The 23,093-nt window shown below is 43.4% G+C and overlaps 1 protein-coding gene across 6 annotated transcripts in view; it reads right to left on the reverse strand.

Moving 5' to 3' along the window:
• Window positions 1-23,093, reverse strand: part of LOC126278481 (transmembrane protein 26) — a 113,651-nt gene that overhangs the window by 48,230 nt on the left and 42,328 nt on the right. For 3 of the 6 annotated variants that reach the window (XM_049978635.1, XM_049978633.1, XM_049978634.1), the window contains exons 4-6: window positions 21,673-21,864; window positions 15,860-16,017; window positions 10,175-10,389 (exon numbers count right to left, since the gene is read on the reverse strand). In XM_049978635.1, the coding sequence (XP_049834592.1) occupies window positions 10,175-10,389; window positions 15,860-16,017; window positions 21,673-21,864 (565 nt within the window). The remainder of the gene's footprint in view (window positions 1-10,174; window positions 10,390-15,859; window positions 16,018-21,672; window positions 21,865-23,093) is intronic. The other 3 variants (XM_049978636.1, XM_049978638.1, XM_049978637.1) reach the window with 1 other exon arrangement.

A 23,093-nucleotide genomic window follows, 5' to 3' on the forward strand; every position in this document is an offset into this window, starting at 1 on the left:
CGGAGCGGAACTATAGCGTCTGGGATCACTAAAACTTGAAATAAAATAAACATGGTTCAAACGTGATAATTATCAGAAAGTAGAACGCTTTTAATAGTTTAGACTTTAGAGCGTATCACTGTTTAATTTGTAAAGGTATAACAACAGTATACCCATTGGTGTCCGTAAGAGGATGCAGTACGGAAATAGGGGGCACTTGCCTGCCCCACCCACCACCCCCCTGGCAACTGGAATACAGAATTTTTCATATATTTTGAGTGGATAACTGAGTTTTCTGTGATATAATGTTCTTGTGCCATCTATTAAATTTAGCTCTTACCGCTGACATGTCTCGAAACTAACAATCTCATTCATAAAGAAAGTCCTACTGCCCCCCTCCCTTCCTCGAAAAAAATTCTGTGATCGCCCATGGGTATACCTAATGCAAAAGTTGGAACTATTTCCAATGGTATAACAATATACAGCGGCTGCATCCTTGAGTCAATGACCAATCACCGAGAGGGTGTTTGTTTACTTGAGGGTTAAACAAGAAATACGAGTATAGACTGCGGAAATTTTAAAACATTTCGTTACACTGATGATAAGAAGGGAGTTGCAGGACTTGGTGTGACAGATTGAGTTTAGCCAGTTCATCTATGGTGATATTTGATGGTATGTTTTTATTTTTTTTATTTTTATTTTGAAAGAGTGAAATATTATTAATAATAGTGCTAATTTAATCATGCTAACCCTACATGACAAATTCAGCTTTTGTATCATTCATTCTATATTAAAGTTAGGGGGTTATCACTTAAATAGACCATAAATAGTCAAACTTTCTGGCAGATTAAAACTGTGTGCCGGACCGAAACTCGAAAGGAGAGCTTCTGTAAAGTTTAGAAGGTAGGAGACGATGTACAGGCAGAAGTTCAGCTGTGAGGACGGGGCGTGAGTCGTGCTTGGGTAACTCACATGGTAGAGCACTTCCCCGCAAAAGGCAAAGGTCCCGGATTCGAGTCTCGGTCCGGCACACAGTTTTAATCTGCCAGAAAGTTTCATACCAGCACACACTCCGATGCAGAGTGAAAATCTCATTCCATAAATAGTATGTTTTTAGTGGCCTTTTAAATGCATTAAAAGTAAGGGTAATGCTCCAGGACATCCTTTTCGGAGCAACAGTAAGTGTGGAAATGTAACTGTGTGTGCTCTAACGTATAGAGTAATGTTCGTTAACGAACGGAAAAAAATTCATTACTCACTTACAGGAATGTAATTACCATGTCCGCAAGGTCTGCTGTATGGGGGAAAGGGGAAAGCATAGAGAGGCCATCCTGTTGGTATGCCTAAATATATAATTTTGTTTTTGATTCATATTTCATTTTTGTAATATTTTTTAAGGGATGCCGATACTTCTCCGATAAGCCACGTCTGCAAATTATGCCTTAAAATATGCAATTTCGAAAATGTTTGCAAATTTTGTTCATATATGAAACAGAAATATTGATAATATGCTGAAGGAAACTGAAAAGTGTTGAATACGGCGAAATCGCGTAAACACAGCACGGCAGAGCTGTTTTTCTGCCTTAAGCCGATCGCAGTACAGATCGTTCAGCAGAATGTCATGGGGGAAACCTCCCACAGTATTGACACAGCTCGCGGTTCGATCTAGCACTTGTTTTAAAGGATATGATGCAAGGAAGTAACCGGGTTTCGTGAACGCGATTTAGGCCTATGTTCATTTCCAGACCTGAAACTTATTTGTAGCTATGAATATGAAATAAAATCAAATTAATGAAAAAGCTCAAGGTCAATCAGAGCAGTGCAATTGCAGGGCCACTTACAGTTAGCGTCAGCTCGTGTAGATCGGCAAGCACGCTGACAGAGACACGAAAACTTCCGAATTCTGTCGATGAATTCTTTACTGTACTAGAAGACATTGCCTTAAGAAGAGTTCGACGAGCTGTGTGGCATGATCACGCACTACGCGAATGCAGTTGCCCTTACGGTACAAAGTAAGAAGTTGCTGTGTTACTTGACGCAAACATTTACGTACCATGGAAGTCTAGTACTTGGATCGCCATTACATTAGTTTCGGAAATGACTGGTATGTTACATGTCCACTACTTTCCCTTCTTTAGGGAAGTTTTTTTGATTTTAATTAATTTTAGCCGATCAGCTAATGAAAAAGATCTACTGGCTACCACAGTGATACCTTCAACGTTAACAGTTGTCTCGTTGTAATGAATAAAATCTTGTAGTGACGTGCTTTTTTAAGCGTTTTTATCTTCTGCAACATGAGTTCCCAGACGGTGGTACGCGCAACATTAGTGGTACGCAAAGACAATTCCGGTGGTTTGCGTACAAGTAAACGAAACACGTACTGATATACACTCCTGGAAATGGAAAAAAGAACACATTGACACCGGTGTGTCAGACCCACCATACTTGCTACGGACACTGCGAGAGGGCTCTACAAGCAATGATCACACGCACGGCACAGCGGACACACCAGGAACCGCGGTGTTGGCCGTCGAATGGCGCTAGCTGCGCAGCATTTGTGCACCGCCGCCGTCAGTGTCAGCCAGTTTGCAGTGGCATACGGAGCTCCATCGCAGTCTTTAACACTGGTAGCATGCCGCGACAGCGTGGACGTGAACCGTATGTGCTGTTGACGGACTTTGAGCGAGGGCGTATAGTGGGCATGCGGGAGGCCGGGTGGACGTACCGCCGAATTGCTCAACACGTGGGGCGTGAGGTCTCCACAGTACATCGATGTTGTCGCCAGTGGTCGGCGGAAGGTGCACGTGCCTGTCGACCTGGGACCGGACCGCAGCGACGCACGGATGCACGCCAAGACCGTAGGATCCTACGCAGTGCCGTAGGGGACCGCACCGCCACTTCCCAGCAAATTAGGGACATTGTTGCTCCTGGGGTATCGGCGAGGACCATTCGCGACCGTCTCCATGAAGCTGGGCTACGGTCCCGCACACCGTTACGCCGTCTTCCGCTCACGCCCCAACATCGTGCAGCCCGCCTCCAGTGGTGTCGCGACAGGCGTGAATGGAGGGACGAATGGAGACGTGTCGTCTTCAGCGATGAGAGTCGCTTCTGCCTTGGTGCCAATGATGGTCGTATGCGTGTTTGGCGCCGTGCAGGTGAGCGCCACAATCAGGACTGCATACGACCGAGGCACACAGGGCCAACACCCGGCATCATGGTGTGGGGAGCGATCTCCTACACTGGCCGTACACCTCTGGTGATCGTCGAGGGGACACCGGATAGTGCACGGTACATCCAAACCGTCATCGAACCCATCGTTCTACCATTCCTAGACCGGCAAGGGAACTTGCTGTTCCAACAGGACAATGCACGTCCGCATGTATCCCGTGCCACCCAACGTGCTCTAGAAGGTGTAAGTCAACTACCCTGGCCAGCAAGATCTCCGGATCTGTCCCCCATTGAGCATGTTTGGGACTGGATCAAGCGTCGTCTCACGCGGTCTGCACGTCCAGCACGAACGCTGGTCCTACTGAGGCGCCAGTTGGAAATGGCATGGCAAGCCGTTCCACAGGACTACATCCAGCATCTCTACGATAGTCTCCATGGGAGAATAGCAGCCTGCATTGCTGTGAAAGGTGGATATACACTGTCCTAGTGCCGACATTGTGCATGCTCTGTTGCCTGTGTCTATGTGCCTGTGGTTCTGTCAGTGTGATCATGTGATGTATCTGACCCCAGGAATGTGTCAATAAAGTTTCCCCTTCCTGGGAAAATGAATTCACGGTGTTCTTATTTCAATTTCCAGGAGTGTATATAAAAGTATTCACTTACGTTACTTCATTTGACAATAGGAAACTAAGAAAAGTAGCATCTGTACTACGTTAAAAAAATGGATGTCTGTATTGGACTGTGCGCTGAAAACAGGAAGGTCTGATTGTGCCCTCCCCACACCTCCCTGCGTAAGTCTTCGCTTGTTTTGACCTTGGCGATATTTCGATTTAATTTTGTCGGTAGTTATACGGAAGTTTTCGTGCGGCTTTGTAACTGCTGCCAACTTCTGCGATGTACCAATTTGTGGTGCTGCAGTAGTCATTATCCCGTGTACGGTTTTTTTATTGTTGAATTTTATTGTTGAAGCTTAACTAGATTGTGTGACTTGTACGTCACCATGATCAAGTTAATCATGAAGCGATTTTTAAAGCTCCTACCTCCAAGGAAGCACTTGAAAAAAATCTAAACCCACACCTAACCGCAAGTGTGATGAAAGCGACTTACAATGTGGCGTTGCAGTGAGGGCTAGTATAGAAACAAGTGAGAACCCAGTTCCCCCATTGGTTGCATAATCAGAGACGATTTTAAATCAAACCAAGAAGCCTTCTTTATTAAAACCATCTGAGCTACCCAAGCACGACTCACGACCCGTCCTCACAGCCCCAAATCTGCCAGTACCTCAGTCCGCCGCACAGTTTTAGTCTGCCAGGAAGTTTCATATAAGCGCACACTCCGCTGAAAAGTGAAAATCTCATTGTGGACTTAATAAAAGCTTCGTACCTGGCTTGTTTTAGAACTGCAAACGAAGGAAAGTCTTACACAACTGCTAAGTCTCTCTTACTGTCCGCAGACACATGATCCAAGCAGACTTGGGTGGAAAAGTTGCAAAAGTAATACAAAATGATCCGTCATCCAACAAAAGTTAAACTGGAGACATGTCTTCCAATACTAAAGAAATGTTGTTATTGCAACTGCAAGAGTGCATTTTTTTACCTCTTCAAATGTGCTACAGTACAGACGTCCCAGATATGGTGCAGTTTGTAAGTTTTGAGCGCCCTGAAGATATAAGCGAAGATTGAAAGAAAAAAAACCAAGTCAAATTCTACACCATAAAACATTTTCAGTATGTTTGACCGTTATTTGTTTAGAGTAGGTATTCCTTGGCAAAAATATATTAGTATTTGTACAGAAGGGTCCAAGGCAATGTACAGTCACTTAAAAAGAGCTGGCAGTAACAGCGGAGAAATTTGCACATGTCGGTCGCAGCACACACTGTATAATACACCGAGAAGCATTGGCTTCGAAGTACATACCCGCAGCCCCGAAACTTTATATTGTTTTACAGGCGTTGTAAAAGTTATAAACTTCAGCAAGCCAAGGGCTCTAAACTTACGGCTATTCACGCTATTGTGTGAAGATGGGGAGGAAAAGAAATTTTGCTCCTACATACTGAAGTAAGATAACTCTCTCGCGGAAGACTTATACAGAATATTTTAACTGAGGTCCGACATTTTTATGTTTCTCAGTGACAAAAACACTGGTGTATAATATGAAGAAGTTTTTCACTTATGACCGGTGGTTATCGATATCAGCCTATTAAGCTGTTATCTTTGACAGGCTTCATATTTTGAATAACGGTCTACAGGGAGAAGGCACAGCAGTTTCCTAATCAGATGACGAAGTATCGTCTTTCAACAGAAAGTTCACTTTTTTAGTTTGCAAGTGCTGAACGATAAATTCTTCGTATTACTTCCCTTATTCACTTCTGGAAGACAATGGACTACCTCCCACGGAAGATTTATTTCGAGCCATTATTCCATATTCAGAGGCCCTTCAAGAAAGTTACAAAAACGACTTTCCCGAAGATTAGACAAAATATGACTTGGTAAGGAATCCATTTTCAGGAAACGTACCAGAAGTAGTAATCACGAATGGAATTTACATCGAAACACCTAGCGACGGTTCAAAGGAAGATGCTTTCGAAAAGAAACCTCTGCTTCTTACCAGGATGGGAACAAAAACAGAATACGGTACCCTTCTCTTTTGAAACAATCAATCCTACTTTTACTGTACTTTTTTATACTTACATGTGGGAAAATGGGTTTTATGAGTTGTTGAAAATTAAAAATAAATACAGAAACGGCGTTAGTGCTGAAGAAAACTTGAAAGTGAAGTTGAGCTCGATCGAAGCAGACTTTCAAGCTCTGATTAAAAATGAACAACAACATACTTCAAATTAAAACATGTAAATCATCTTGCATCAAAATCTAAATTTGAAAACTATCTAATTACTGATTCTGAAGTATAATTTAGTACTGAAGTTTGATGTGATCTTGTTTTGTATTTTTTATCCTAATTTATTAAACTCTATATTCAGTTTATTAGTGTCTAGCACAGCTGTCTATTATTTGTGATATTAAAGTGATATATAACTTTAAATGTTAATCCTCTTTATTCATTGGATATTTGTATCACAACCAGGTTCATTAAAAAAAATGGTTCAAATGTCTCTGAGCACTATGGGAGGTCATCAGTCCTCTAGAACTTAGAACTACTTAAACCTAGCTAGCCTAAGGACATCACACACATCCATGCCCGAGGCAGGATTCGAACCTGCAACCGTAGCGGTCGCTCGGTTCCCCACTGTAGCGCCTAGAACCACTTGGCCACCCAGGTCGGCCGGTTCATTTAATTTCGTGTTATTTTCCACAAGTAAGATTATAACATGTGAACATGAACTACTCCGTAAAAAAGTGCTTCCACTAAAACTTGTTACTTGTGTGTGTCACATTTCCACCACACACAGTAGTTGATCGGTGCAACGCAAAAACTGCGCGAATGTTGTCAGCACTTAGCAAGGTGGTGAGAATTATTACTCCCATACCGTTCCTCACCCTACGGCAGTCGTCATTCAATCCGTCGCGAGGCCCTCGAGAAAGACGGGCCGCTGCGCGTACGTCACGAAGGTAGTCCTGAACTCGCTCAGCTCAGCAGACAAAATGCGTTTCTAAACCTGCTAACTCGCAGCTAGGCGTGTAAGTAATAACGAGAATTGCATCTTCCACTGGAATCTGCTATTATAAGGTCTTACTGATTAACAGTACTACAGCAAAATTTAATTTAAGATCAATACTCTATATAAATTGTATTACGGCTTTTTTATAGCATTAGTCTCTTCTGATTAACAGTACTCATTACATGCTGGAAGTGGATCATTATGCAACTGATAATCATTTTAGTGTGATTTTATTTCATTGTATGCCAATACAGCCGCAACAAATTACAAGTAGGCCCATGGACTTATTGTAGGACTAATAACAGTAAGACTCCGTAATAGCGGATTCCAGCAGAAGATTCAGTTTTCTTTTGTACCGACACACTTAGTTACGAGTTAACAGGTGTGTAAACGTAGTTTGTCTGCTGATTTGAGCGAGCGAAGGACCACCTTCGTAACGTACGTGTCGCGTACTGTCTTTCTCGTGGGCGTCGGTCTGTCGCCTGATGCACCACCCTCCTCCCCCCCCCCCCCTCGCCCTTGGCCACCTCTCCTCCCACACCAGGGTTCGTTGTAAACTGAACTACTATAGTGCTACAAACTAATTTCTTAAAAAAAAACATGTGGTACGCAGTGGCAAAAAGTCTGGAGATCCATGTGCTGGAGGATTACCAGTGTCAGTCTGTGGAATTTTTAAACATTTCATTCCACATAATTTCTCAGTTTCAGATTACGCCTTAGAACACTAATGTTCTAAACGCTCTCCTTACTTGGACTACTTTCAGTTTTTACCTTAACACGCACCATTTATGATTATTTTAACCCAACAGTGCAGCCACACTTCAACACCGAATATTTCACAGGTTCATTGCCTCTTTTCAGGAACTATCTTGGAGCCAACATTTGAAAAAACTTGACAAGCACAAATTAAACCATTTTACAACGTAAAGTAGGAAACTTGGGATCACCCAATACATGCCTTAAAGAAAGTGGTGAAGACGTTACAAACACTGGAAAATAGTTCTGGTTTCACTTTTTGTTGTCAGTCTGATATAGTCAGTTCAGAAGATAGGTACGATTGTGTTACCGCATCTCCAGTGCCAACTCCAACTGTAAAAAGTGACGTTTCTTTGATTGTTGGCAGAAATAACTTAAGCTACGTTTACCGATTTGAAATATTAAACAATATATGGGTACCCATGCTGAGAAAGCATTTGAAATTAACTGTCCCATAACATGAATGCTGCAGGCGCTAAGTGCTAGCGATTTACGAAGCGATTACATTAACACCAATAAGCACTGCAAATTTGTCTACCGCAGTACCTTCATCTCCATTCATCTGTATCTGAATTTTCAGTAGATACAAATTGTGTTGGAATTCTAAGCGCTGAAACAATTTATGACAGTTCAGTTGCTAATATTTTGGTATACTGACCTGGACGAACATCTTTAACTTTAACAGAACTGAAACCCATCCAAAAGAAAAAAAAAATTATCTACGCCCCTGGTACGGATGAAAAAGGACTGTAGCCCATGACTGGTGAATAGTTACACTTAAGTCATCCAGTAAGCTATCCACAAAATTGCAAACCTTTACGAAACTTTTTCTCGCTGAGAACCCCCACAAAATGATGAAAGTAAAGAAAATGTATCGCTTACTGCATTTTCGCTGTACATGCAGTAAAACTGCCGCGAGAAGCACGGCGTTTTAATTTATTACTTCTTTACTACTATCCGCACTCGCAACACTTGCAGACAATATCCACGTATACTTCTGAATGTACCAGCAACGTATCATTACACAGCAACGTATCATTATACTGCACATAGTTCAGAAGATATGACGTTGTAAACAATGAGATGCGAGAGAAACGACTGCATCATGCAAGACGTATCAATTTATTATTTCACTGCTACTAAAAATATTCTTAACACTTTTCGCCACATTAGCCACATATACCATGAGACGTACCTATAGAATTATAGGATTGTACACCACACTGTTCAGGAGATTCGATGTCTGACATCGAGTTGCGTTAAAATCAAACTGGAGGGCGAAATTTGTGAGAGATACATGTGAAATGTGGACAGACACGTGTGAACTACGTTAAATATATCTATGTCTGCATCTACATACGTATTTCACAAACCACCATATAGTGTATGGAGGAGAGAACCCTGTACTACCACCACCACCACCACCACCACCACCACCACCACCACCACCACCACCACCCCCCATTTCCTTTTCCGTTCCATTCGCAAATAGAGCAGGGGAAGAACGACTGTGTACAATATGCTTCCGTATGAACCCTGATTTCTCTAATCTTATCTTCATTGTCCTTAAGCGAAATGTACGTTGGTGACGATAGAATAGCTCCGCAGTCAGCCTCAAATGCCGGTTGTATAAATTTTCTCAATAGATCATACACCTGAAATATATATGTGCGTATATTGGCAAAGCCAGGAGTAAAAAGCTCATTCTCAAGCTCTGAACGATTTCAGCATAATTTGGTACACATGTTAGTTACTACCTGGAAAGAAATACTGTGGCAGTAAGAACCACCAGCATTTATTGGGGTGAGTTAGATGATGAGGAGAAGCTGAGAGGAGGAGATGGACCAGACAGAGGCAGGGGTAGATGAACAGAGAGGGAGGGGAGAGAAGGAGATGGAGACAGGAAACAAAGGTGGGGGATGATGGGGGAGCGGGCAGAGAAGGGGGGAGCGGACAAAGAAAGGAACAAGGAGATAAATCGGAAGAGGATGGAGGAAGAGATGGGCTCATAGGAGACTGGAATAAATACACACCCGGACAATGCCGGGAACTGTAATGCCCCTTTCTAAAAATTAGTTCTTTTTGTGTCCGAAAATCCTGTCTTTGGAGTAACAGTAAGAGATTTCGAGTATATATGCTTGTGTAACAAAATAATGCTGGGCCTTCAAATTTTTAGACAGCGGCTAGGAGAAGCCTGGCTGTTCGCATTTGCCTTTCTGTCCATTAGAAAGTACCAATGGTCGTCTGTAGTTATGAATGGTATCTAACAAGGCGAACTGATTTTGAGATAGCAACGTGTTATATCTTATTAATCCACCAGATCACTCGTTTATCTCGATATTTATTGGGTTACAAGTTCCATTTTCCCGATTTTCTAGCTCATAGTACGACCAGGGACTTATTTTAATCAATCATACAGCACAGAGCGCTTATCAAATCGCGATCTGCAATTTACATTTTCTAAAATTGTATCGGTCCACATCTGTTTCGCCGCTCCCAAAACCCTTCTGGGACATTCATGCATTTCATTCCGGTAAAGTTCTATTTCAAATATTTGAGTGAACGGAGGTGGAAGCCAGTTCACGGTACACAGCTAGCAAATAAAGTTGCCCGGATGAGAAGCCATGAGGTTGCCGCCTTGTGGAGGGATACTTGCCTTGGCAGCGGCGGCCGCTTCGGCGCGTACGACGTAGAGGCGGTAGAGCTGCAGGAGGATGACGAGCGTATTCTTGCAGGTGAAGAAGACGTTCATGTAGGAGATGATGCGGTAGTGCAGGATGAGCAGCAGCCGGAAGACGAGGAAGGGCGCGTCCTGCAGCAGCATGTTGAGCGCGATGCCCCACACGTCCACCGAGCAGCAGCCGCCCCTGGCGAGCAGTCAGAAAAATAATAATAAATTTAAAAAAGTTTAGAGTTTGACGTCCCTTCACCGACGGAATCAATAGAGTGCGCTGAGGAAGGAAATCGGCTTTGTTCTTTTATCTCTCACTTGGCTACAACTCCTAGGGAAACCACGGGAAAGTTGAACCTACGAAGGTTGGAACTTTAATAGTGGCAACTACCTATTTACAGCTCGTACAAAATAGATATGTCTTTCAAAGTTTTACTGACCTCCAAAATAGTCACCAGAACTGTGAATAAACTGTTACCAGCGATGTGTAAGTCGTAGGATACTCTTAGCAGTGTGCCAGGCCTTGTTGACAGTTCGAGCGGCGCGGTCTATTTCCCGACGATTTCTAGCAGTTCTGAAGACAATGCCGTGAAGTGTTTCCTTCAGTTTAGAAATCGAGTTCAACTTACGAGGGCTTAAGTCAGTGGAGTGCAGTTGGTGATATAGCAATTAGCAGCCCCATCAGTCAAACACATCAGTAACAGCTTGCACTGTACGTGCTTGAGCATGGTGGTGAAAAATGATGGTCAGGTTCTGAAAAAAGTGTCATCACTTCTGTCTCTAAGCTGGCCGTAGGTTGTTTTCCAAAAATGAACAGCATAGAGACCGAAGTGATGACATTTTCTGCAGGACCTGACAATTTTGCAGGACAATGCTCAAGCAGTACAGTGCAAGCTGTTACTAATTTGTTTGACTGAAGGCGCTGCCAAGTGCTATACTACCAACTGCACTCCCCTGATTTAAGCCCTCTTAAGTTACACTCGATTTCTAAACTGAAGGGAACACTTCACGGCATTCGCTTGAGAACCACTAAAAATTCGTCGGGAAATAGACCGCACCGCTCTAACTGTCAACAGAACTGGCAATACTAAGAGTATCCTACGACTTTCACATCGCTGGCAACTTCTTTGAAGGTCAGTAAAACTGTGAAACATGTATCCAAAAATCTGTTCAAATGGCTCTGAGCACTATGAGACTTAACATCAGAGGTCATCAGTCCTTAGAACTACTTAAACCTAACTAACCTAAGGACATCACACACATCCATGCCCGAGGCAGGATTCGAACCTGCGACCGTAGCGGCCGCGTGGTTCCAGACTGAAGCGTCTTTAACCGCTTGGCCACACCGCCCGGCAACATGTATCCATTTTGTACTAGCTGTAAATAACTAGTTGCCACTATTAAAGTTCCAACCCTCGTACAACGAATTCTTTTTAGTCCTGCCGATGATCACAAAATGTTTGGTTCCTAGACCACCAGTTTCGGTCAGAAACGATCATTTTCAGATCTGTTTTACATCGTGTCCTAATATAATAAATCCATAGTGATCGCGTCAACAAAATGAGCAAAGTATAGTCGCACACGTTTGAAATATGATGTGAACTAGGCCTAGTTTACCACGAAACCGGTAGTCTAAAGACCAAAAATTTTTTGATCATTGCCGGGTATAAAAGAAATACATTCTAACTTTCTGGATCACTGTTTTAGTCTGGGACGTTGTAGCAACTAGTGAAGTTGAACCCAGATCGTCGGATGGATAACTGAACCGCAAACCTCCCGTATATGAGTCCAGTGTGTTACGAGTGCACTGCTTAGCTCTGTGTCCCAGAAACAACACTTACACTGTCCTTTCACAAGACGCTAAAGTAAATCTGGACGAGGAACAGTTCAGGTTTTGTGACTTTATAACGTTCAATTCAACGTTCCAGAGGATTTTCAAGCGCGAAAAGCAAAATAACACTACTCAGATATTTGTTTCATGGAGATCAAATTGGGCAATTAACGCACGATCGCTGTTACGTCGCAAGTAGGACTTGGGAGACGCCATATTGGATTATGCCTTTACCACTGAAGACCATATTTCATGGTTTTTATATTGCAAATTACTTTTTATCAATGATTACAGTTTTAAAGCGCCTACACGCCGAGCATCCGTGTAACGCCCGTAGTTTACGGTACGATTTCTTATAATAAACGACGGGAAAATGACTACTGGTGCTTAGAGTTTTTTTGTATTTGGTGGTTTCAGTATTAAAGGCCTGTTCTGAAAGCACCCCGTTTCAGTGTACCAGTGTACTGATCTTATCGAAATCACAACGGTTTTGTACAATCTGCTATAGCCGACCATCGGTTAATGACGTAACAGTGGCTAAAGCCTTGACGACACGGAAAGATCAAAGGCATTCGCAAACTGCCATTTGTTGACTTTAAGGTGGTGGATGGAGGTGTGGGCTAGGGTAGGAACAGTTGTTGGACCGCGTTAATTTCTCGCGTCTATTTCTTTTATTTGCCTTCGCCTATTCTAATACACAGGGTGATTCCGTGATGATACAAATTTTGAGACACCATGGAAAAATGTATACGTTTAGATTTGAGTTAAGGGACCCTGATCCAGAAACAACAGAATCTAATATTATAAGCGAAAACCTTTTTGATACCTCTCTGTAAATAACTAGTTGCCATTATTAAAGTTCCAACCCTATATGCCGGTACTATTGTTGCTGACATTTTAGGGTAGGCAGCTTCCAGAGATGGTAGCATGGATCGAGACAAATAATACAATCGTTGCTTACTCGAGGCATGCTCCTACGGTATCTTAGGTCCGTAACTGTTCACTACTGGAGAAATTGAATAAATTTTTATTTGATCCGTTCAAATGGCTCTGAGCACTATGGGACTCAACTGCTGTGGTCATTAGTCCCCTAGAACTTATAACTACTTAAACCTAACTAACCTAAGGACATCACACACATCCATGCCAGAGGAAGGATTCGAACCTGCGACCGTAGCAGTCGCACGGTTCCAGACTGCATGCCTAGAACTGCGAGACCACCGCTGCCGGCATTTCATCCGTCTCAGTTGCATTGATATAAAATAGAACTATAGTAGTTACCAGTTTAGGGCTGACAAGCGCATTCTCGAACCACAGATCTCGAGATTAACTGTAATGATTCACACAATATGGTTGCAAAAGGCACGAACAGTTTCTATACAGCAAAGTACACAGTGGGGAACAAGTAGCTTCATTGATCTTAGCATGTGTGTCCGTTGCAACTGACACAACCAGACAGAAATTTGAATAAATCTGAAGCTAACCGAGGACGTAGGTTGAAAGTGCTGCTGCCGGACGGTGTGGCCGAGCGGTTCAGTCTGGAAACGCGCGACCGCTACGGCCGCAGGTTCGAATCCTGCCTCGGGTATGGATTCGTGTGATGTCCTTAGGTTAGTTAGGTTTAAGAAGTTCTACGTTCTAGGGGACTGATGACCTCAGATGTTAAGTCCCATAGTGCTCAGAGCCATTTGTAACATTTTTGAAAGTTATGCTCTGAGATGAAGAGGTTAGCACAGGAGAGCTATGCAGGGCGAGCAGCATCAAGCCAGTCAGGAGGTTGAGAGCTCAGAAACTAAATCATGTTCATAAAATGTGAAAGAGAACTCAATGTGTAATCCTGGTATATGACCTGTTTACATCCCTGGATGGAGGTACTGGGATGTTCAAAAATGGTTCAAATGGCTCTGAGCACTATGGGACTTAACATCTTGCTGGGATGTACTACTGAATTTGTATAAATGTTTCTTTTATATCTACAAAGTTCGCCTTTATTTTTATATTCAAGTAAAAATAAATAAGAAGCGGAAGTTAAAATGTTCTGCGTTATGAGGCCGCGTCATGTTTCTTCTAAAGTGTTCGACGTTTCCACCCCTCTCCTGGGATCTTCCTCTGATCTTTTGGCGGCCACTACTGCTAGAACAACAGATCCAGAGGACGATCCCAGGAGAGGGGTGGAAACGTCGAACATTTTAGAAGAAACATGACGCGGCCTAATAATCCAGAATATTTTAACTTCAGCGACAACGGCCATGGAAGCCTGCAGACTTAAATAAATAAGAAGCGGCTTACTTCTGATTAACGGCAAATTATGTTCTCTTTACTGTATCTACACTCCTGGAAATTGAAATAAGAACACCGTGAATTCATTGTCCCAGGAAGGGGAAACTTTATTGACACATTCCTGGGGTCAGATACATCACATGATCACACTGACAGAACCACAGGCACATAGACACAGGCAACAGAGCATGCACAATGTCGGCACTAGTACAGTGTATATCCACCTTTCGCAGCAATGCAGGCTGCTATTCTCCCATGGAGACGATCGTAGAGATGCTGGATGTAGTCCTGTGGAACGGCTTGCCATGCCATTTCCACCTGGGGCCTCAGTTGGACCAGCGTACGTGCTCGACGTGCAGACCGCGTGAGACGACGCTTCATCCACTCCCAAACATGCTCAATGGGGAACAGATCCGGAGATCTTGCTGGCCAGGGTAGTTGACTTACACCTTCTAGAGCACGTTGGGTGGCACGGGATACATGCGGACGTGCATTGTCCTGTTGAAACAGCAAGTTCCCTTGCCGGTCTAGGAATGGTAGAACGATAGGTTCGATGACGGTTTGGATGTACCGCGCGCTATTCAGTGTCCCCTCGACGATCACCAGAGGTGTACGGCCAGTGTAGGAGATCGCTCCCCACACCATGATGCCGGGTGTTGGCCTTGTGTGCCTCGGTCGTATGCAGTCCTGATTGTGGCGCTCACCTGCACGGCGCCAAACACGCATACGACCATCATTGGCACCAAGGCAGAAGCGACTCTCATCGCTGAAGACGACACGTCTCCATTCGTCCCTCCATTCACGCCTGTCGCAACACCACTGGAGGCGGGCTGCACGATGTTGGGGCGTGAGCGGAAGACGGCGTAACGGTGTGCAGGACCGTAGCCCAGATTCAGGGAGACGGTTGCGAATGGTCCTCGCCGATACCCCAGGAGCAACAGTGTCCCTACTTTGCTGGGAAGTGGCGGTGCCGTCCCCTACGGCACTGTGTAGGATCCTACGGTCTTGGCGTGCATCCGTGCGTCGCTGGGGTCCGGTCCCAGGTCGACGGGCACGTGCACCTTCCGCCGACCACTGGCGACAACATCGATGTACTGTGGAGACCTCACGCCCCACGTGTTGAGCAATTCGGCGGTACGTCCACCCGGCCTCCCGCATGCCCACTATACGCCCTCGCTCAAAGTCCGTCAACTGCACATACGGTTCACGTCCACGCTGTCGCGGCATGCTACCAGTGTTAAAGACTGCGATGGAGCTCCGTATGCCACGGCAAACTGGCTGACACTGACGGCGGCGGTGCACAAATGCTGCGCAGCTAGCGCCATTCGACGGCCAACACCGCGGTTCCTGGTGTGTCCGCTGTGCCGTGCGTGTGATCATTGCTTGTAGAGCCCTCTCGCAGTGTCCGGAGCAAGTATGGTGGGTCTGACACACCGGTGTCAATGTGTTCTTTTTTCCATTTCCAGGAGTGTATAATTTACGCTTAAGACAAGAGTATTATTTACGGAGACTAGCGACTACTGTGAGGGTTTGCCCTCACAGGGTAAGCGCTTGCCTGAGATCCGGAGAGGCTGGGGCGGCGGTGACGGTGGTGGCGAGCCTGGACTTGCGCGACTTGGTGGCGGTGAGCACCACGGTGAACTGCAGCAGGCTCCACGACCAGATGGCCAGCGTCAGCAGCACCAGCACCGGGTCGCGGCTGATCGCCTCGTCCTCCAAACAAGGTCACAGCATTTAGGACACCCTGCACAGGGCTCTGAAGCGCCCTCAGCGAATTAAGCGGCTTCCCATACATACGGAGAGCACTGCACCCATCGTTTTCACTGGTGCTTGGCTGTAGGAGATTCTTTTGTAAATGGTTCACTCTACAAAGTTCGCCTTTATTTTTGTATTCAAGGAAAAAGGAAATAAGAAGCTCTCTTTTTTATGACAAATATTTGTCAGGTACACGTCTGCAGAGAATTAAGTACTTAGGACCTTTCTGAGAAGTATCATAATGACCTCCTGCTAGAAGGACCAACGCCAGTCATTCTTTACCAGTACAGGCACGTGACCAATAGCTTTCGGACCTGTTCACAGTTGTTTGCCTTCCTGACAATTTTAAGACCCTTTCTCAATGAGTAAGGAAGTTTTACTTCTCAAGTGATGCACTTTATGTTGACCACATTTCAGTTTCATCATAATGGCGTTTCCAAGACGTGGTCACATTCCAAACGAAAATATCGTGGTGGGTGAGTAACTGTTCTCAGGCAAGGTTAGATGCGATTTCTTTCAGTATAAGAGAATAAACCAGACCAATTCGGATATAGTTTTGTCTTGTAGTTGATACTAATTCTACATACCTGGTGAACGGTTTTCCTTATCTAGGCAAACATGACCAGAGACTCACACGTATTTTCAGGACGTTTGAAACTTAAGAGTACAAGAGTTGTAGACACAGTGAAGAAATCTAGAAGGGAAATTCCTCAGTCAGCAAAATCTGCTGTAGCACCTTTGCACACAAATATATCTGCTGATATGACCAACCTGCTGTTAGGGGAAAAAGAACGAATGTCTGCTACTTTTGAGTTCAGTGCATGGCACAGCTACTAGCGATGAACATCATCTTCAACAACTACCAGAGTAGAGGCGTACTAAAATAACGGCATGTACATTGTTGACGTCATCGACCAAATGGTTAGGCTTTATACTGTGAAGTATGAATGTCGCGTCCCACTATAATCTTTTTCCAGTATATTGGACTTTACAGCTGTTAATGCATGGGTAATCTACAAGGAAGTAATAGGCTGTAAACTAAGCAGACGTCAGTTTGTATACAAGTTGGTAGAAGATTTGGCTTCAGCCTGTAAGGACACCAGAGTCCAAAATATTAAGTACACTGCCTAATACAGTACTGCAACACAGCAGCATTCGCAAGACTTGTCAAATGGAAGGATGTAGAGAGAAAAATAGTAGCGTTTATGTATAAAGACAGCAAATATGTCTGTGGACCATATTTAGTCAACACTAAATACACTTGTGTTGGGTGTCACAGTATAGGAGGTAGCTTCGAATTAGCGAAATCAGGGTTACAAATGTTTTTCCTACTATGTATTGCACTACTCAAAACTAAATTTTGTAAATCCATTTATTAACTGTAATTTAGCTACAGCACGTGTCAAGTACCATGGTATACCAACTGAGAATGTAAGTGTCTTTCGTACATGAGACCTATCATTTCAGTAATCGTTTGACGTATCTTTCGATTTATAACATGTACGCCTCACTTTAAAACCAGTACCGCCATTAGACTGCTGTTTATTTGCAGTGTTACATTTACAATTACACGATCATGATTTCGGCTTCAAAGTGGCATTATCAAATGTTTTAAGTGTTATAAAGTGCCGAAGGTGGCACACTGTCGTATTTAAAACACACTATTAGACATAGTGTCTAAGGGTCGATATTTCATCACTGAGTATACCAGTCAGGATGGTATACTCGGTGACGAAATAAAGCAGTAGGCTTTACCAGAAATATCGACTCTTAGATAATGTCTACTAGTGTGTTTTAAATACGACAGTATGCCATCTTAGGCACTGTATAACACTTAAAACATTTGATAATGGCACTTTGAAGTCGAAATCATGATTGTGTAAGTGTAAATGTAACACTGCAAATAAATAAGTCTAATGGCGGTACCGACTTTTAGGAAATATATATGACTGTGGCCCCGCATTATGAAAAAATTATTAAATGTACGTCTCAGTTACTTGGTGCACTGTTACATTTTACACCGATGTGATGCATAATATTTGCAGACGTGTGGACCACTTGTGACTATATACCAAGGTATTGTATTAAAAACCTGTTTGTAATTATTATTTATTGTAAAATTGCTGTATGCCTTGCATTGCCATGTTCTGTACAGGCACGTAAGGTATGTTCACGTGTCATTTATACGTAACTTGACAACCCAATTACGTCACTTACACTTTTCATAAACAATCAGATTGACATTAGTTTCAGTCAGACTCCTTTTACCATTATACTGCACTCAAGAGCATCCATTGCAAAGATTTATTATATTTGATTACGGTGACGTATTTCTGTACCAAGGGTATATGTACTGCATTTTAGACAGGTAATACTGCAATTTTTAACCTCCTCTGATCTCTGTTATCCTTGACAAAACCAACCCTTTGCACATTATTTTATTCCCTTGCTATATCGTTCTTATAACCTTTCAGTACTGATTGTCACTTAAAATATATACTAGGATTTCTACCTGCAATACATTTAAGTATTGTTTTCTAATGTGTATTTTCACGTCCGCTTTGTCGTTGTAACATGTTTCATTAATTATTTTGATGCTGTAACACAAGTTACACGAAATCTGTTTTCGTACATAAGATAATGTTCACTTACTGGCATGTCAGCGAAACATGGTTGGTTGGGTTGGTTGGTTGGTTGGTTGATTTGGGGGATGGGACCAGAGAGCGAGGTCATCGGTCCCGTAGTATTAGTGAACGATAGGGAAGGAAGACGGCCGTGCCCTCTCAAAGTAACCATCCCGGTATTTACATGAAGCAATTCAGGGAAATCACGGGAAACCTAAATCAGAGTGATCGGACGCGTATTTGAATCGTCGTCCACCAGAATGCAGTTCCAGAGTGCTAACCACTGCACCACCTCGTCTGATGGCAAAGACAGTGATATACAAAGATGCACCTTATCGACTGGTATCTGTGTTGCCTTTGAACGTATCTTTGTTAAAACTTAGAACAGCTGATTTCAGACTCATTAAGTATTAGAGTTCTTGTGGTTCACACACAATACGATGTGATTATATGCTTCTACGATGATGTCTCTAGATCGTAATGTATTTCACATTTGGCATGCGTTTTCGATTGTATGATACAACACATACGACACACTGCATAATGCCTATTACATGCAAGATGGACTACTACTGTGGAATATATATATATATAATGTAGACGAGAGCGTGTTGTATATTCTTTTCTAAGCCCCTGAAAATGAGTTAAGGTCAAAACTGGCCAACTGTACAATGAATGGAGGATAATTGTACAGCCTATTTTTTTTCACAAAATTCTTGGAGGCTGTGGACCCACATATGTACAAAATATCCATCGTATACATTTCCAAAAGAAACATTGCGAATGAAACTGCGTGTGATGGACACGGAGTCGGGAACCTCGCAAAAGGCCGTTTCTCACAGCAGCACCTGAAGTTACGCGAATTAATTGGGCTAAAGCCACAGAAACTGTACAGAACCTGACCTAAGGCTTGTTGCGTTGTCTCACAGGTGGCGACTGTGCTACTTTCCAAATGATGGAGTGTGTGGACAGATGGCCCAGTTAGGCTTTTAACACAGTGTGTGGCGGTTGTAGTTCAGGCCAGAGGTGATTCAACGAATTTTGGAGTAGCATAACTTGGATCCACTTACCGTTAACATGAAAGATTTATTATTTTGACATTCTCGGTGATCTAGCATTGCTATTTGCTCATTATAGTTATGCTGAGACACTGTCTTTCAGAAAGACGATAGCCTTCTTCACAACGCTGCATGCTTAAGTTCTGGGTTTGAAGGACACTCACACTATCGCACATGGTCTATAGGATCTCATCAACTAGCTATTGCATACCTGAAGAAGTCTGTGTAACCTCTTCCTCGTAGAATTAATGTCATTATCAAGGCTGGATACAATATTAGGTGGTATTAAGGTGACGTCTCCAGAGGGTGACTAATTTCTTGTCCGTTGTGCTTACGAGGGAACCTCCCCATCGCACCCTCCTCAGATATAGTTGTAAGTTGGCACAGTAGATAGGCCTTGAGAAACTGAACACAGATCAATCGAGAAAACAGGAAGTAGTTATGTGGAACTATGAAAAACTAAGCAAAATATACAAACTGAGTACTCCATGCCCAAGATATGCAACATCAAGGGTAGGTGGAGCTCAGGATTGCCGTGGTCCCGTGGTTAGCATGAGCAGCTGTGAAACGAGAGATCTTTGGTTCAAGTCTTCCCTCGAGTGAAAAATTTATTTTTTTTATTTTCAGTTTATGTGACAAACTCTTATGTTTTCGTCATTTTTTGGGAGTGATTATCACATCCACAAGAAAACCTAAATCGGGCAAGGTAGAAGAATCTTTTTACCCATTCGCCGAGTGTACAAGTTAGGTGAGTCGACAACATATTCCTGCCATGTAACGCACATGCCGTCACCAGTGTCGTATAGAATATATCAGACGTGTTCTCCTGTGGAGGAATCGGTTGACCTATGACCTAGGGATCAAATGTTTTCGGTTCCCATTGGAGAGGCACGTCCTTTCGTCTACTAATCGCACGGTTACAGTACGCTTGTTCGCCCAATGCTTGAATACTGCTCAGCAGTGTGGGATCCGCACCAGGTAGGGTTGATAGAAGAGATAGAGAAGATCCAACGGAGAGCAGCGCGCTTCGTTACAGGATCATTTAGTAATTGCGAAAGCGTTACGGAGATGATAGATAAACTCCAGTGGAAGACTCTGCAGGAGAGACGCTCAGTAGCTCGGTACGGGCTTTTGTTAAAGTTTCGAGAACATACCTTCACCGAAGAGTCAAGCAGTATATTGCTCCCTCCTACGTATATCTCGCGAAGAGACCATGAGGATAAAATCAGAGAGATTAGAGCCCACACAGAAGCATACCGACAATCCTTTCCACGTACAATACGAGACTGGAATAGAAGGGAGAACCGATAGAGGTACTCAGGGTACCCTCCGCCACACACCGTCAGGTGGCTTGCGGAGTACGGATGTAGATGTAGGTTTTGCGGTTCGGTCGCAAAACGCAGACACTAAACTTATTACTATGGACAGAGACGTCAATGAACGAACGGACAGATCACTAATTTGCGAAAATAAAGAAGGTAAACTTTTCACTCAAGGGACGACTTGAAGCATGAATCTCTCGTTCTGCAGCTGCTCAAGCTAACCACGGGACTACGGCCCTCTCGAGCTCATGCTATCCATGATGCTGCCTATATTGCTCATAGACTACTCCGTTTGTACATTTTTTTCATAGTTCCACACAACTTTTTTCCTGTTTTCTCGATTGATCTGTGTTCAGTTTCTCAAGGCCTATCCAATGCCAACTTATAACTAAATCTGAGGGGGGTGCGATGGGGAGGTTCCCTTGTTAGTGTCAATAGAACTGGAAATTACACAATTTTCCCTACATCAGGGGTGGTTTTGGCATGGGTGGGATGTGTATTGTCCATTAATTATTCGACTTGGGTCGCTGAAGGTAGTTGGATTAATACATTGCCGTCCACTGCGCATCTCATTTTGGTTTGTGAAGTGGTACACAGGGTTTTGAGTACCTTGAAGGAGTCGAAGAACTCTATGATGTCGGCGGCGGTGCCGATGTATACGAGCAGCAGCTGGGAGAGCTGGTCCCGCGTCAGGTCACCCTTGGGCAGCATCCAGCGCCCCAGGATAAGCGCCAGCATCAGGCACTGCTCGATCAGCGTCACCCACAGGTCCGCGTCCACCTCGGGCAGCGTCAGCTTCACCTGTCGCGCCACACCGCATAGGCAAACACAAACCTTCGACGTGGGGCGAAACTTCTCGACCAAAAGTCGCTACAAAAGCTTTTTGTGTGGCTAGATTTTATTTAAGAAATGTTTTAATGCTGTGGTCTAGATGACCTACGATACATTGTAGCGTCGCAAGTTGGTTGCGAGCGAACGTTTGTTTTAGGACAGCTTGCTGCATGTGACGTCGGAGACTGACATCTAGTGGCCTAACCGAGAGACGCACGAGCATCTGTCACTGCCTGCCGTGGGAAAGCTATTTAAGGTCTCTTAATGGACGCGTACATTCACCACCTATAAGAACCTAAATAAATTATATTAAATATTATCCAGTCGTTTTCAAAATCGCTACACTACCTTTCGTTATTTAGGAGAAGATTGTGTAAAAATTTCAACATTGTAACTATCGTAGCTTAAGAGAAAAAAATTACTAAAAAAGTAAAAAAAGCCGACACTTAGGGAACTAAATTCAGTTAGGAAATGTGATAGCTTATCTTTTGGTATAAATGGAAAATATAAACCGAACTCTCAGTGTGCAGAATTAATTGAGATTTTCATATTAAAACTAATTATTTTTAGCTTTCATAATATAAAAATCAGACAAAGTCGATAGCACTTGTGGATGAGGACTGCTTGGCGAAATTTCAGAGATTTTGACTAAATGTGTTGGACCGATATTCTCGAGTGAAATATTGGCCTTCATAGTATCCACATGGCATGCTTCAGTATTCAACCGCCGAGCATTTTTGCCGAGCAGTTTCTTTTTTAGAAATCCACAAGAAGGACCGAATATAATAACTCAAATTAGTGGTGAAATTAATGACTGTGAAAACGTTGTTTAGTTCGGGTGGGGTTTAGACAGATTTCTGGCGGCTGTGCGTGTGAAATGTGTGTATGAGTTGTGAACTGGAAGAAAATAGCGAGTAGTTTAAATGTGGACTGAATAGAACTTTTTTTGGCTATCAAGGACAAAATAAACTTTTTTATGTGGAAATTTCAGACACTATTTTCCAGAAGCCAATCCATTTTCTTAGTGTCCGATAAAATTGAATGACAGTTTTTCTACAGAACTTTCTTTCATAACTAGTGTCGTGCGACCTCAGATGGTGTTTATCAACGCTGCTTTTACATCATCTTGTAAGTATCTACATTGCGGAACGAAGAGAAATCGAGCAGACGCCGTTCTGAGGTAGGCGATTTTTAATTTA

The sequence above is a fragment of the Schistocerca gregaria genome, chromosome 6 (assembly GCF_023897955.1).
Source record: "Schistocerca gregaria isolate iqSchGreg1 chromosome 6, iqSchGreg1.2, whole genome shotgun sequence".
NCBI classification, from domain to species: Eukaryota; Metazoa; Arthropoda; class Insecta; order Orthoptera; family Acrididae; genus Schistocerca; species Schistocerca gregaria.